Below are 13,640 nucleotides of genomic sequence, written 5' to 3'. Positions count from 1 at the left end.
GGGCAGGGGACAGGAAGTCTTCCCCATCAGCTCTTCTGAATTGCCTGCTGTTCCCCAAGGGCTATGGCCAAGGGAAGGGGTCTGGCAGCTGTCCTTCCCCTTGACCTTGTTAGGCTTGGCCACTGTTGGTTCCCATTAAATGGTGGCCTGTTAGAGTCTTCTGTGGAGGAAATGCTCTAAGATACCCAGATCCAATCCCAGAACATATCTGACTTGGTAACTGCTCCAAACTTTGTTTTTGGTACTTACTAGGACCCTCACTGCCTCCACAGGAGAGTCTTTGCAGGTCTAGTGTAGGAGCTGAGGTCCCTTGGGAAGGTCCATGGCAAAGGACAAGGGTGGCTTACTTAGTGTGAAGGAAGCAGACCTCATGACTGCCCGGCTACTCGGCCTGTTAATATGATTCCTCTTTGACCCTTTGGTCTTTCGTGAGTTATGTTAGATCCACAGAGATTAGTGACTGCAAGGTGTTGAGAGGATTAGATTTTTGTACTTTTTCTGAGCCTTACGCTTTGGGTGACCAATTCATTCCAGTGCTTTCTTGTTACCAGAATTATCAAATACAAGATTCTTTGGGCTTAGAAGCTCTTCATCACGTGGTCCTCTCCTCCCTAGTATGTTCTCTTGGGTTCGGTAATGCTGGCCCCTAGCTCTTCCTCATGGTAGACTCTCTTATCTTTTGACTCGGGCATTTCCCCTGGCAATGCCCTGCTAGAATACTTGCCTTCTTCAGGACCCAGCCAAAGACCTTCCTTCTCACCAGGTCTTCCCCAAATCTTCTCATTCTTGGTGTCTTTCCTCATTGACTAGCCTTGATTTGGCCCATGTGTATCTTCTCTATACAGAGTTGTTTTCATTCTGTCTTCATTAGACTGTGAGCTCCTTGGGAGCAGGAACTGTTTTTTGGTTTTTGTATTCACCGCACTTAGCCTGGTGCTTGAGACACAGTAGGCTCTTTGACATGACTTGACCTGGGTTAATTCACCTCTCCATTTTCTTAGTTACAAAATGAGTTAGTTTTACTTTTCTTGTTCTTTAATCATGTCTGACTCTTTGTGATCTTATCTGGGCTTTTCTTGATAGAGATCTTTTGCCATTTTGTTCTCCAGTTCATTTTACGGGTGAGTAAACTGAGGCAACAGAGTGAAGGGACTGCCCAGGGTCACACAGTTAATAACTGTAATTAAACTACATGATCTCTTAGGCCCCTTTCAGTTCTCCCAGCCCTGACATCCCTTGTTCTAAGGCCCTCCCAGCTCTGATATCTTCTGTTCTAAGATCCAGCCCTGACATTCCCTGTTCTAAGACCCCTCCCAGCCCTGACATCCCCTGTTCTAAGGTCCTCCCAACTCTGATATTCTGTTTGTAGAATACTTCTAGTCTGTTCATAGAATACTTCTAGCCATGGAGTGAAAGTGCCTTTAAGCCTAGGGTTCCAGACTTAGCCCAGTTCTTCATTAACCTGTAAGACCTAAATGAAAACTGTCAATCTGGGAACCCTGATTGCTAGTGGAATTATAATCATACACTTGCAGCAGGAAAAGTTGGGTGACATGTGATATTGTAGTACTGTTTGGAATGGACTGCAGTGACCTATCCCTTTAGTCATTTAGAATCTCTTGGTTAATGCAAATGATAACATAGCCTAATGAGACAGAAATAGGAAACCGTCATTTCAGTAAATCAGTGATCTCCTCATTGCCACATTCCCTCCTTTGGTACATCTCACAGTCCATTCCCATCATCTCAGCCTAGGTTAGAGCCCTCCAGTATCTTTATTTCTTGCTGGAGACATTTTGATGATTTCAGAGTCCCAGTAGGGACCCTTGAACTTCTTCTAGTCTATTATCTTGCACCCTCTCTACATTACCCACCCACCTCCTTTTTTATTATGCATTTACTCTCCCCTACTTCTCATGGTGTAGTCATTATTAAAAATGTGGGGCAGCCTGTTGGTACTCCTTACCCTTCCTCTTCTTCCCATGTCCTTCTCTTTTGCCTCTTGGATCTTCAGGCAGTTTTCATTCCTCACCGAATGTAGTGCTTCTGTTTTTTGGAATGATACAATATCCTCAGGGGAACATATATGTTGAAAGATTGGGACAATATATGGACATAACTCTACAGTGTCAGCAATAATTATGTCCTGGAGCTCATTGGGTAGAGAAGAAAGGTCAAGATGCATTCAGATCAGAGACCAAAGAGAATATGCAGGGTCTCTCTGCCTAGAGTGATTTGAGAGGAAGAAATAGGCCTTGGAGAAGGTTCAAGGGGAGGAATAAAGTAAATTTGTGGGAGAGTTAACTGTCATCTCCAGACTGTTGCCCACTGACTTGTTCCATTGCAATGTCTGGCACCTGTTGTTCTTGAGTTGGGGAGGAGGGGTTCTTGCAGAGAGAGAATAAACAGGCAGATAGACCACTGTCATTGGGACATGGCGACCCATCTCCAATCCACAGTCCTTTGTGACCCCTATGAGTACACAAGGTCCTTTGACCCTTCCCCTACAGAATTTGTTGTGAACTCGAGGTCTCTCTTTTTATTTTTAGGTTTTTTGCAAGGCAATGGGGTTAAGTGACTTGCCCAAGGCCACACAACTAGGTAATTATTAAATGTTTGAGGCCAGATTTGAACTCAGGTACTACTGACTCCAGGACTCTATCCACTGTGTGACCTAGCCACCCCTCTTTTTTTTAAACCCAAAAACTTGCTTTATTGAAGGAGGACCCCTGGCCCCCCCCCCCAAAGAAGTTTTTTAATCCAGGTATGTTCTTTCTGAAAGGGCGTGTTAGGGCCCCTTTCCCTTCCCCCCATCACAAGCAACAGAAAAGCCAAGCACTAAAAGTGGGGGAAAGGGGACAACTACAACCCCTGTGTTAGGGGAGATAGGCCTGAAAACTACCCCTCTTACCCTCCCCCAAGTATTGAGGGCCCCAGCAAGGAAAATTTATGGCTCCATTTATGTCTTCCCACCCCTCCCAGATTACAAGCTGTTCCTAATTGGGCACCACCCCCACCCAGTTAAGACCAGCATTCTGACGTCATTGACCCATCTCCCTTTGGGATTTGGGGAAAAAACTTGAGGAAGGGTGAGGACCTAGGTGCCTATGGGGAAGTCTTCTTTGAATGTCCCCCCCTCTCCCCCAGGGAAACTCTTGAGGAAGGCCAGGATCCAGGAAGTGAAGCCTTTAATGCTGTCCTTGAAACCATCATAGACACACATACTTCTAACCCCAGAGGAGAGGTAGTTGGCGTTCCAAAAAGCTTCGTACAGAAGCAAAGTGTCCAACTTTGGGATTCCCCCTTGGACCTGTCAAATTCGGGGGTCAACTCATCTGGGGAAACTTTGGATGAAGTAGGGACCTAATTGTCCAAGGTCCCTGATGCTAGGTTTTTTTGGAGGTGTGCTTGAACTGATCTCCTAGTGTCAGAGGTGACCATTCCCAGGAAGCGCTAATGAAGGGCAAGGAGACGTCCTTGGTCCCAGCTCTGAGGCTCAGGAATGTCTTTCAGTCCATTTTGCAACTTGGAATTGGAGGCAATGGTTCCAGAGTTGGGTTTTTTTTTTTTAAGTTTTGTCTAAAGTCAGGGTTCCAGACATGTCTGAGCTTTAAGACCTTAGGAAATTCAGGGGCCAGATCACTCAGTTCCAAGTTTGGGGACAGTTCTTGAGCCCATCTCTTCCCCGCAAAGAAACTTAGTGTGAAGTAGAGTTTGGGTTTGGGAAGTTGGAGGGCTGGTTATGAGGGCCCTTGGAATGTCCTTGGCTCCATCTCCCACCGAAATGAGACGGCAGCAGTTCCAGAGTTTTGTCTGAGGGCAAGCAACCAGATGCCTGGGTCTCTGGGGCAATCCGGCCCCATCGACCCCCCCCCCCCCAATCTGGGATGGCTGGATGGGGGAAGCTCAGCCTGGGGATTGGGAACCAGGAGTTTGGCTGGGCTCAGCTAAAAGTTCTGGAGGTGTCCTCAAGACTGTCTATCCCCCCCCCCCCCAAGAATTAGTTCTAGAAAAGCTCGATCTGTGGGTAAGAGCGAGGTATGGAGGCAGGGGTCACTCAGAGGGAATAATTTAGCTGCAGGGTCCAGGATCCCAGAGAGCTGGGGGCTAGGAAGGGATGTGGGAAAGAGAGGTCCAAGTTGAGGGATCCTGCTCCTTCTTGACCTTGATGTCACCTGCCAGGATGATGGTAATCTCTCCCCTTCAGGAAGGCCCAGAGCATGCTGTACCCCACTAATGAGCACTTGTCCCCACTGGGACAGTAGACCTCGCCGGTGGGGCCCATGGTCTTTCCCTTGGACAAGGGAAGCAGAGTTTGTGTCTCGGCACTGACGGGCACTGGACAAAGTAGGTGTCCTCCAGCCTCTCCTGACACAGGGTGCAGCAAAAGGAGCCCCAGCCCCACTGGTCCCACCACCTGCCCTGGCCTTGCCCCTGCCCCTGCTCCCACCCCCCCCACCTCTCCATTGTGGGCCACCAGCCTCTGGGGGGGTGGCAGGGGAGAGGCCCACAGGCTGGCTCTTGAGGTCTCTTTTATGGAGAGTTATCAGGAACAAGAATGAAATAAGGTATCAATTTGGTTCAGAGTATTTTGATTTTCCAACTTTATTATGGTTCTGAAAAGCCTATAGGATCGAATCTTTTCTGTGCTAGTTTAGTGGGTGACTCCTCTTTTCCTGTGATTAATTCTCCCTGTGGCAACTAATGGTTCTATGACTATGGAAAAGGAAGGCATATATAAAGCTTTATCCCATGCACTTAGAATTAATACATATATATCTTTTCCCTCAAGCCCTCAATCAATCAACAGGTATTTAATGTTAAGTACCTACTGTGTGCCAGCACTGTGAGGATAGTCCTTTTCTTCCAATAGCTTCCATTCTGTTGGGGGAAGCAATATTCCCATCTTCATAAATAAAGACTAGGAACAGAGTTGGTGCCATCATCCTTCCAATCATTCTGTTCTGTAACCACCGTTGTCCTTGTCCCTTCTCCCTTAACCTCTGTAGCCAGTCACTTGCCAGGTTTGTCACCTCTGTCACATCCCATCTCTTAGATCTGCTCCTCCCTTCTAAACCCTGCCTAGTTCAGCTTCTCATCCCATTTTTATTCAATGATTGCAGCAGACTCCTGTCTCCTCACTTCCAGGCCTTTGTCCTCTCCTTCCCTTCTCCACGGCTCTGCCAAATTGATTTACCCATAGTACAGATGATTATCTCCCTGCTCTTCTATATGGTGCTCTTTTGCCTCTAATGTGAAATAACAGTCCCTTCCAATTTTCGCCACCAAGTACTCAATATTCCAACCATTCTGGCCTACCTAAATACAGCATGCTATCTCTCCCAGCTCAGGACCATTATACCTACAACCTAGAAGGCCCTTTCTTGTTCTCACCCTGCAGAATGCTTTGGTTCCCTCCAGGCTCATCACAAGTGCTACTTCCTCCTGGGAATTCATCCTGAGGCTTTTCTCCCTTTTGCAGAAATTACTTTGTATATCTCATTGACTTATCTTGTGTTTTCTGTAATAGAATGTAAGCTTCTTGGACAACATTGCTGCGGCTAGGTCATTTCTCTGTCAGAGTCTATACAAAGTAATTATTAGATGGCATCTGGAAAGATTTCAAGGAGGATGGGGTATATAAAGTATTCAAGACTAGTATTTCGTGTTAAGTGCCTACCAAATGCCAGTTCTGTGAGGACTGTCCCGGTCCTCAAATAGCTTCCATTCTATTGGGGGATGCAACATTCTTGTGTAAGGGCTTGTAAAGGCCTTTTTAGGGCTACTCATCTCTCTTTGGAGTCCACCTTCACCCAACTCTCACCTGTGGCTCCAAGAAGTTGAGATGTAGCAGCCACATCCTAGTAAACCACCTCAGCAGATGGGTTAAACCAGGTTGGGGGCAACCAGTGGGCCTTGGATCCATTGGTGAGTTTTGGGTTTCTACCCTCAGCATGTGAGGCCTTCCCTTAAAATGGATAGATGAGAATAATTTGTTCTAATGCTAGTGCCACGGTCAGGACTTCTGTCTTGCCACTGGAATTCAGTGACTCTGGAAGAGAGAATGAGGCTGACAACATAACTCTTCCTCACTTAAATCCAGTTCACAAGTAAGTGAAAGCTTCACCCTATGATATCATTTGTCCTTTTTGAAAAAAGACAAAACCACAATAGCAATGTAGAAAAATGACACCTGAGCTTGGAAGGGAGCTTGGGATTTCAAAGTACGGAAGTGAGGATATAGTGCATGGCTGGGATGAGGGACGGCAGACTATGGCATCCCATCTCCTTGCTCCCCATATTTCCCATAGATGCATATCTTTCGATGAATGGGACTTTTGTGACCAGGATGTCACCATTTCAGTGACATGTTCCCACTTGAATCACACTTCATGTGATGATTGTCTGCAGCCTTCCAAGCATGCAGCTGACTGGCCCCACAAACAGAGATGTGATAGCCAGCCACTGAAGCAGAGACAGACCCAGGAAAGACAGGACCTTGTTGAGCACCTCCACAGTAACTGATGTTCTTCTTGGAAGTATTCAGGCAGAGTCTGGTGGTCTCTTGTCTGAATATGCTTCAGCAAGGATCCCTTTTAGACACGAGTGGAGATTCAGTGGCTGCTGAGGTCACTTCCAGCTCCACTTGACCCCATCCTGCCAGCTGTCCCATCAACCTCATGGCAACTAAAGATAATAAAGGGCTAAAACGAGGCAAAATGCAAAGCTTAGGATTCCTGCATAGCCCTTCTTCACCCAGAATGCAGTGAGCCTCCCAACATTCCCTCCCCATCCCTCTCCCAGCCCCCAAAACCACCTTTCCTTAGACCCCAGCCAAAACCAAGGGTTAACTTCTAACAGTCTATGTCATAGAGACCCTTATTTTTTTTTATTCTAAATTGAACAAACGCCACAGGAGTTTCCATATACGTATAAGAACAGAAAGAGGATTGTACAGATGATTGCCAGTCCTTAGTTTGTTCAACTTGTTTTTCTTTTTAAATAGATAATAAGTTCAACTTGTAGCTTTTAAAGCTGCCCCAATTGTCTCTGCTGCTTTTTTGGCCTTCTATTGATATATATTAGAGAGAAAAAAAAAACCATTGCCTCAATTACTTTCTCCCTGTCTTTGTGGCTCTCTTTCTGCCCTTTCTTTCTCTTTCTTCTCTATCTCTGTCTGCCTCCCATTCCCTTCTTCTCTGTCTTTATCCCTTTTCTTTTTCCCTCTCTCTTTCCTCCTCTCTATTTTCTCTGTTCCTCCCCCATATTTTCTTTCTCTTCCCTCCTTTTGTCTCTTTCTCTTACTGTTTTCCTCACCATGCTCTCTCTCTCTCTCTCTCTCTCTCTCTCTCTCTCTCTCTCTCTCTATCCCTTCTCTTTTTTTTCTCTGTTCTCTTTCAGACTTCTGTCCTTTTTTTCACTATTTCTCCCTTTTCCCTGTCTTTTTCCATGTTTCTCTCTCCCTCTCTCTCTCTTCCATTCCTTTCCTCTTCATCCTTTTCTCTCCATCTCTCCCATCTCTGTCTCTCTATGTCTCTATTGCTCTCTCCTTTTGTCTTTCCCTCCTTCCTGTGGAATGAAAAAGAAAAATCTCTTTTAACAAACAAGCTGGGTCAATATTGTGTTCTGCTTCCACCTGTCCTGACCCATCTTCATCTGTATCACTGTCTCTGGTCTTTGTGATGATCAGAATTATTAAGCCTTTAAACATTGTGTTTTCTGTAGTCCCCTTCTCTCTCTTCCATCTCCAGCAGTTCATTGAACTCTTCCCAGGTTTCCCTGAAGCTCTCCCCTTTGTCTTTCTGGTCAGTAACATTCCCTTCCATTCCCAGGCCGTGGTTTGTTCATCCATTCCCCAGTTTTTGGGTCCCCTGTTAGCCAGCATTAGCAAGAACTATTAACTACAAATAGTTGCATCCTTATGAATCCTCCTCTGATCTCTTTGGGGCTATCATGTTAAACCTTGAGGAGATATTTTTCTGGTCTGTCTTCTCCTCCTCCCCCCCATCCCCCAGTTCTCCCTGTATCTCTTAGAAGTAGTTATAATTCTTCATTATTATCCCTTTGTCCACAGTTTTCCTTTTACTTTTGCTCAAGAGTCTGCTTTAGTTCCAGATAACTAGTAATCAATTCCTGGAACTTAGCCATATGCCTCCCAAGGAAGGATTGGGAGTGAATGGGGGTGGGGGGGGTCATCAGAGCTTCCTGACCAGCCATGTTAATGTTCTCTGCTTGGATCCCTTCTTGCCCAGGCCTCCCTTGATCCCCCTTGCCGCTCAGCCATGTTAAACCTTTGACCACTGTGACACCGATCTCTTTCTGTTTGGTACTCAGGGCCAGAAGGTGAAATGACAGAGGAAACAGTGGAGGAAATAGCACCAACCCCAGAAGAAAAAGCAGATGCCCTTGGCAAGGAGGAGGATGAGGAAGATGAAGACGATGATGAGAGTCTTCCTGGGTGTACTTTGTTCATCAAAAACCTCAATTTCTCCACAACTGAGGAGACACTGAAAGAAGTGAGTAAGAAAGTGAGGGAGAAAATGGAGGTGAAAAAAGTCTATTATTGGTCACTTATCCTGACCATGAGATTCCCCATCACAGCAGCAGCTGACTTAAGTACCTGTCAGGGATGTTGTCTAGAGGATTCCTAGAAAATTGTGATAGAGATGAGGGGCCCTGTCTTCACATTCCATGAGTTCTCTGACCTTTGAAACTGTGTTCACCTGTCTGGGCTCCTATTTGTTAATCTTCACAATGGGGAAATGGGCCTAGGTGATCCCTAAGGTCCATTCCACCCCTTACTTGTGACAGAAATCCTATGACATTTTTCTGGTCTTGAACTTTTCTTCCATTAATGCTGGACCCCTTTTGTCTCCCACCCCATTCACTGTTTCTTGATTGACTTTGGGTCTCATCAGGGCAGCCAGGCCTAAGTCAGATAGTGGCTCCTTTCCTCAAGTCTTCCTCACATGCCTTCTGGCCAGGGGTGCCTTAGATGAGGGACTCTAATTTGTTCTAATTTGCTCCTGAAGTCTGGAATGGAGTGATGACATGCCAGACCTGCTCTTTAGGAAAATCCCTTGGAAGGATTCAGAGAGGGAGGATTGAACATGATCATCTTGAAGAGAAGATATGGGCTTGAGAAGTGACTAAGGAGCTAGTTGATATTGGGCAATGCACATTGAGGAGCTCATGTTGACAAGGAGGCTTACTGGGGTTCAGAGGAGGGAGAGACCACCCTGAGCAGAAATCTAAGTAGGGTGTATGGTGTCCAAACCCCTCCTTCCTTGGGAAGGGATCTTCTGGAGCCATCAAGGCCAACCCTCTCATTTGACTGATGAAGAAACTGAGGCCCAGGGGTCACATAACTAGTTAACATCTGAGATTAATTCCAGTGCCCCATCCTCTGGGACAGAGAGAACTTTATGGCTTGAGTGATGGGGAAATGACCTTCCAATGAGAACTATCCACAAGTGAAATGGACCACCTTGGAAGAGCTAGGGGACTCTCCTTGGGACTCCTCAGCCTCTTTGTCAGGTGCTTTGTAGGGATTTTCTGGAGGTAAAGGTTGTAGTAGATAGCCCCAAGGCCATCTTGCAACTCTCATCCTTGAAACTGAGGCCACCAGAGAAGGGAACCAGCTCAATTCAAGCCATGTCCTCAGAGAATGGCTAGAATTCCAGGAGGGCATTCCGGGGCAAGAGATTGAGGTGAGCCAGTGAGAGCAACACCCTTGGAGGGAAAGCCAGGGAATTGAGTTCCTTCCCCCAGCCAGAATTGGCCAAAGCCCAAACCCTGGGAAGTTTGGGAAACCTTCCAGTCAGTTGAGCAGTGGGACCTAACTCACCGTATAGGAGAGCCTGATGCCATCCAAACAGCTAATATCTTTCTGTTCACTGTAATCTATTCCTTGAGCCTTCCCTGCCAGGTCATGTATGACCATGTTAGAATTTCCCAGATCAATTCCACCAAAACAGTGATCTGGTAGTTCATCATCTCTAGTTATATCATGGACCGACCCCTTGGGCAGACTGGTGAAGAAGCCCTTCTCAGAATAAGGTTTTTAAATATATAACATAAGGCATGCAGGATTATAAAGGAGACCACTTATAGTGAATTTCAGAGTGAGCTGGAGGTTGTAAGGACCTGGAGACAAGAGGACCTGGATTCAAATCTAGCCCCAGGTATTTGCTGGCCTGGTGAGGCAAGTTACTTCACCACTGTCTGCCTCAGTTTCCTCTTCTGTCAAATGGAGTAATAGCACCTCTCTCCCAGGGTTTTTGTGAGGATAAAAAGTTAATATTGGTAAAGTGCTTTGTGTAACTTAAAGCATTAGGTAAATGCTATTGTTGTTTTAAAAAAGTTAAGAATAAGTTAAGGATCTAGAAGGATCTTGTTCATCATGGGATTGTAGAAGTAGAAGTGAGATAGTTGTTTTACAGATGAGCAGACTAAGGTGCCATGACATATAAGATCCCAGATTTGGATTTGAGAAGGCCTGGTCTCCTTGCTGTCCCCCTCTGAGAGTAAAAAAAAAAAAGCCCCTTTTTGTTGTTCAGTCACATCTGATTCTTTGTGACCTCATGAACCATATTATCTGTGGGGTTTTCTTGACATCAGTACTGGAGTAGTTTGCCATTTCTTTCTGTCAAGGCTTAAGACAAACAGAAGTTAAGTGAACTGCCCAGGGTCATTGTTGTTAAGTCCTGTCTGACTGTAGATAGTAACTGACAGGTTGAATTTGAACTCAGCCCTTCTAACTCCAGTCCCAGCACTCTATCCACTAAGCCCCCCAGCTGCATGATAATCATTTCTGATTCTCCATGACCCAATTAGGGGTTTTCTTGGCAAGGATACTGGAGGCATTTGCCATTTCCCTTTCTGACTCATTTTACTGTTGAGGAAACTGAGACAAGCAGGGTTAAGTGACTTGCCCAGGTCACCTAGCTAAGAAGTGTCAGGGACTGGATTTGAACTCAGGTCTTCTTCAGGTCCAATGCTTTATCCTTGGGGGGGGGGGCAGGGAGAAAGGTAAAAAGCTACATTACCCTGAACTGTCTTATCCCCAGTTCTGGCTGAGGAAAACTACTTTATCTGCCTTTGTCCCAGTTTATTCCATTCTCAAAAAAGGAAGAGGTCTCTCTAAGGGACAGTCTGAAAATTTGGGGGTAGAATTTTTTACACAAAATGGGATTTGGGATGGGGGACATACTCCTAATTCCCATCCTGTTGCTAACTTCTCCCTCCCCTCTTCCTTCCCCACCTCCTCCTTCCTTGGGGGAACTGTATAATTATACATCCATCAGTCAGCATGGTATGAGGCTGCTGGGGGCTCCTTAGTACATAACTCCTTGGACCTGGAGTCAGGAAGACCTGAATTCAAATCCAGCCTCAGACACTTATTAGCTATGGGACCCTGGGCAAGTCCCTTAATTCTGTTTTCCTCACTTTTATCATCTGTAAAATGGGAATCATGCTAGGACTTAAACTTGTAGATTTGTTGTGAGACTCAAGGGAGCTAGTACTTGTTAAGTTTCTCATTCTCCTTATTATGGTGGTGGTGTTATGCAAAAATGGAGCAATCCCAGCTCTGGAGGAGTTTGAAATCCTTGTCAACCCCTTTTACTGGTGAGAAAAGTTTCAACTGCTCCTCGGGAGTAGATAGTCTCCTCTGTTTCATGCTGAGGAGGACCCCAGGCTATTAGAAAGGACCCTGGTCTGAAGTCTGAAGACTCAGATTCAGATCCCAACTCCATTGGGTGGTGACCTTGGGCAAGTTGCTGAACTCTCTGGGCTTCTGTTTCCTTCTCAGTAAAACGAAGGTGTAAGACCAGATCTTTCGTATTTTCCCTGCTGGCTTAGTTGATAGTCTAAGGTTCCTCCTAATTCTGTGATTCTGTTCTTAGAACCCTCCCAACTCTGGCCCCATGTCCCTTCACCCTGACTTTTTCTGTTTCAAGTCACTCCTCCCTGCTCTGATGTTCTCTGACCTGAGGCCCGGGCCAGTCCTGACATCCCCTGTTCCAAGACCTCTCCTAGCATTGACATCCCACATTCTAAGATTCTTCCCAATTTTGACTTCATGCTGTCTTGCCATGCTTCCCTTCCCCTCTGTTGTGCCCTTTAATGATTTCTATATCAACAAGGCATTTCAGGTTTAGTCTTAGTTTCTACCAGGGTAGAAGATCATTTTCAGGGCAAACAATTTTAGAGGGTCGACTTTGGATATGATTAAGTTAAAACTCTCTCTTTTTTAGGTTTTCTCCAAAGTTGGGAAGGTGAAGAGCTGTACTATTTCCAAGAAAAAGAACAAAGCAGGTAAACTCTGAATTAGAAATCAATTTATTCCTGGGACAAAATGGAATGTGCTTTGGGTTGGAGAGAGGGAGAGAACTGAAAGGTCCTAGGGGTCTATTTGAAAGGTGATTTTCCTTAGCTGAAACCTTCTAGGACCAGCTCCAGGAGCACCTTCTCAGGTGTCTTTTGCTCACTGTCCCACCCAGAGGTGATTGAGCCCCATAGAACGCTCATCAGGTTTCACAAAGCACTTGGTATACTTCTCCTTGTGCCTCCCCCTATCATCTGGAGTTTAGAAAGTATTGTAGGAACTGTATTGCTGGCTTTTGTGTTTCTTCTCCTCCTTCCCCACCTAGCGTGCTAGGCTTCCGAAAAAGAAGAAAGCAAGTTAGCAAAACAAGATCACAACACCAGAACCTATGTAGGCTTCAGACCCCCAGGGCCCCCCACCTTTGTAGAGAGAAAAAGTCAGTCACCGAACATTTATGGAAGACCTTCCATGTGGCTGACCCTGGGCTTAAGACAAGGATGCCAAGAAAGGCAAAGACAGTCCCAGGCCTCATGGAGCTCATATTTGTGTTTGGGGCGGATTGGGGGGTTGTGGCTATATAGTAGGGGTGGGTGTGTGGTGTGAATTGTGTGTTGTGCATGTGGTGTGTGGGGAGGAGTGGAGGGGTGTGTGTGTGTGTGTGTGTGTGTGTGTGTGTCTGTGTTTGTGTGTGTGTCTACATTGGACAGATCTAATCAACAGAAGAAAACCGCAGCATGAAGGAGGACAGGGAAAGTTTTCTTTCAGAAGTTGGAATTTTAACAGAGACCTGAGGAAGGCTGGGGGGAGAGGATTTTCAGGAGGCACAACTCAGGAAGATGCTCAGAGCTGTCTTTGATGAGGAACAGCCAGGAGAGCAGTGAAGTATGAGGGGGTGGGTGGTAGGGCATGGAGGCAGAAAGGTCTCAGAAGACTAGAAAAATAGAAAAGGGGGCCAGACCAGGAAGGGCTTTGGATGCCAAAGTGATTTTTATGTTTGATACTGGCAGTGATAGTGAGTTTGGGAGTTTATTGAATAGGAGCTCCAACCTGCTGCATGGAGAATGACTTTGAGTGGGGAGAGACTGGAGACCAGGGGAGCAGCTCCCAGACTAATCAGACAAGCAGGTGCATAGGACCTGCGTCAGGGTGATAGCAGCCACAGAAGAGAGAAGGCTATGGATTCGAGAGATTTGACAAAAGTAAAAATCACAGACCTTAGCCAGAGATTGGATGTACCAACCAGAGAGAGGGAGAGTGAGCAGCTGAGGAGGACATCGAAGTTTTCAACCTGGGTACTTAGGAGAATGGGGAT

General features: G+C 46.0%; 1 protein-coding gene across 3 annotated transcripts in view; it reads left to right on the top strand.

Annotated features, from left to right (window-relative positions):
* Nucleotides 1–13,640, top strand: part of RBM19 (RNA binding motif protein 19) — a 177,489-nt gene that overhangs the window by 35,802 nt on the left and 128,047 nt on the right. For all 3 annotated transcript variants that reach the window (XM_074205845.1, XM_074205847.1, XM_074205846.1), the window contains exons 17-18: nt 8,335–8,516; nt 12,258–12,318. In XM_074205845.1, coding sequence (XP_074061946.1) covers nt 8,335–8,516; nt 12,258–12,318 — 243 coding nt within the window. The remainder of the gene's footprint in view (nt 1–8,334; nt 8,517–12,257; nt 12,319–13,640) is intronic.

Source organism: Macrotis lagotis, chromosome X (genome assembly GCF_037893015.1).
Source record: "Macrotis lagotis isolate mMagLag1 chromosome X, bilby.v1.9.chrom.fasta, whole genome shotgun sequence".
Lineage (NCBI taxonomy): Eukaryota > Metazoa > Chordata > Mammalia > Peramelemorphia > Peramelidae > Macrotis > Macrotis lagotis.
This window is presented reverse-complemented; position numbering and strand designations above follow the sequence as displayed.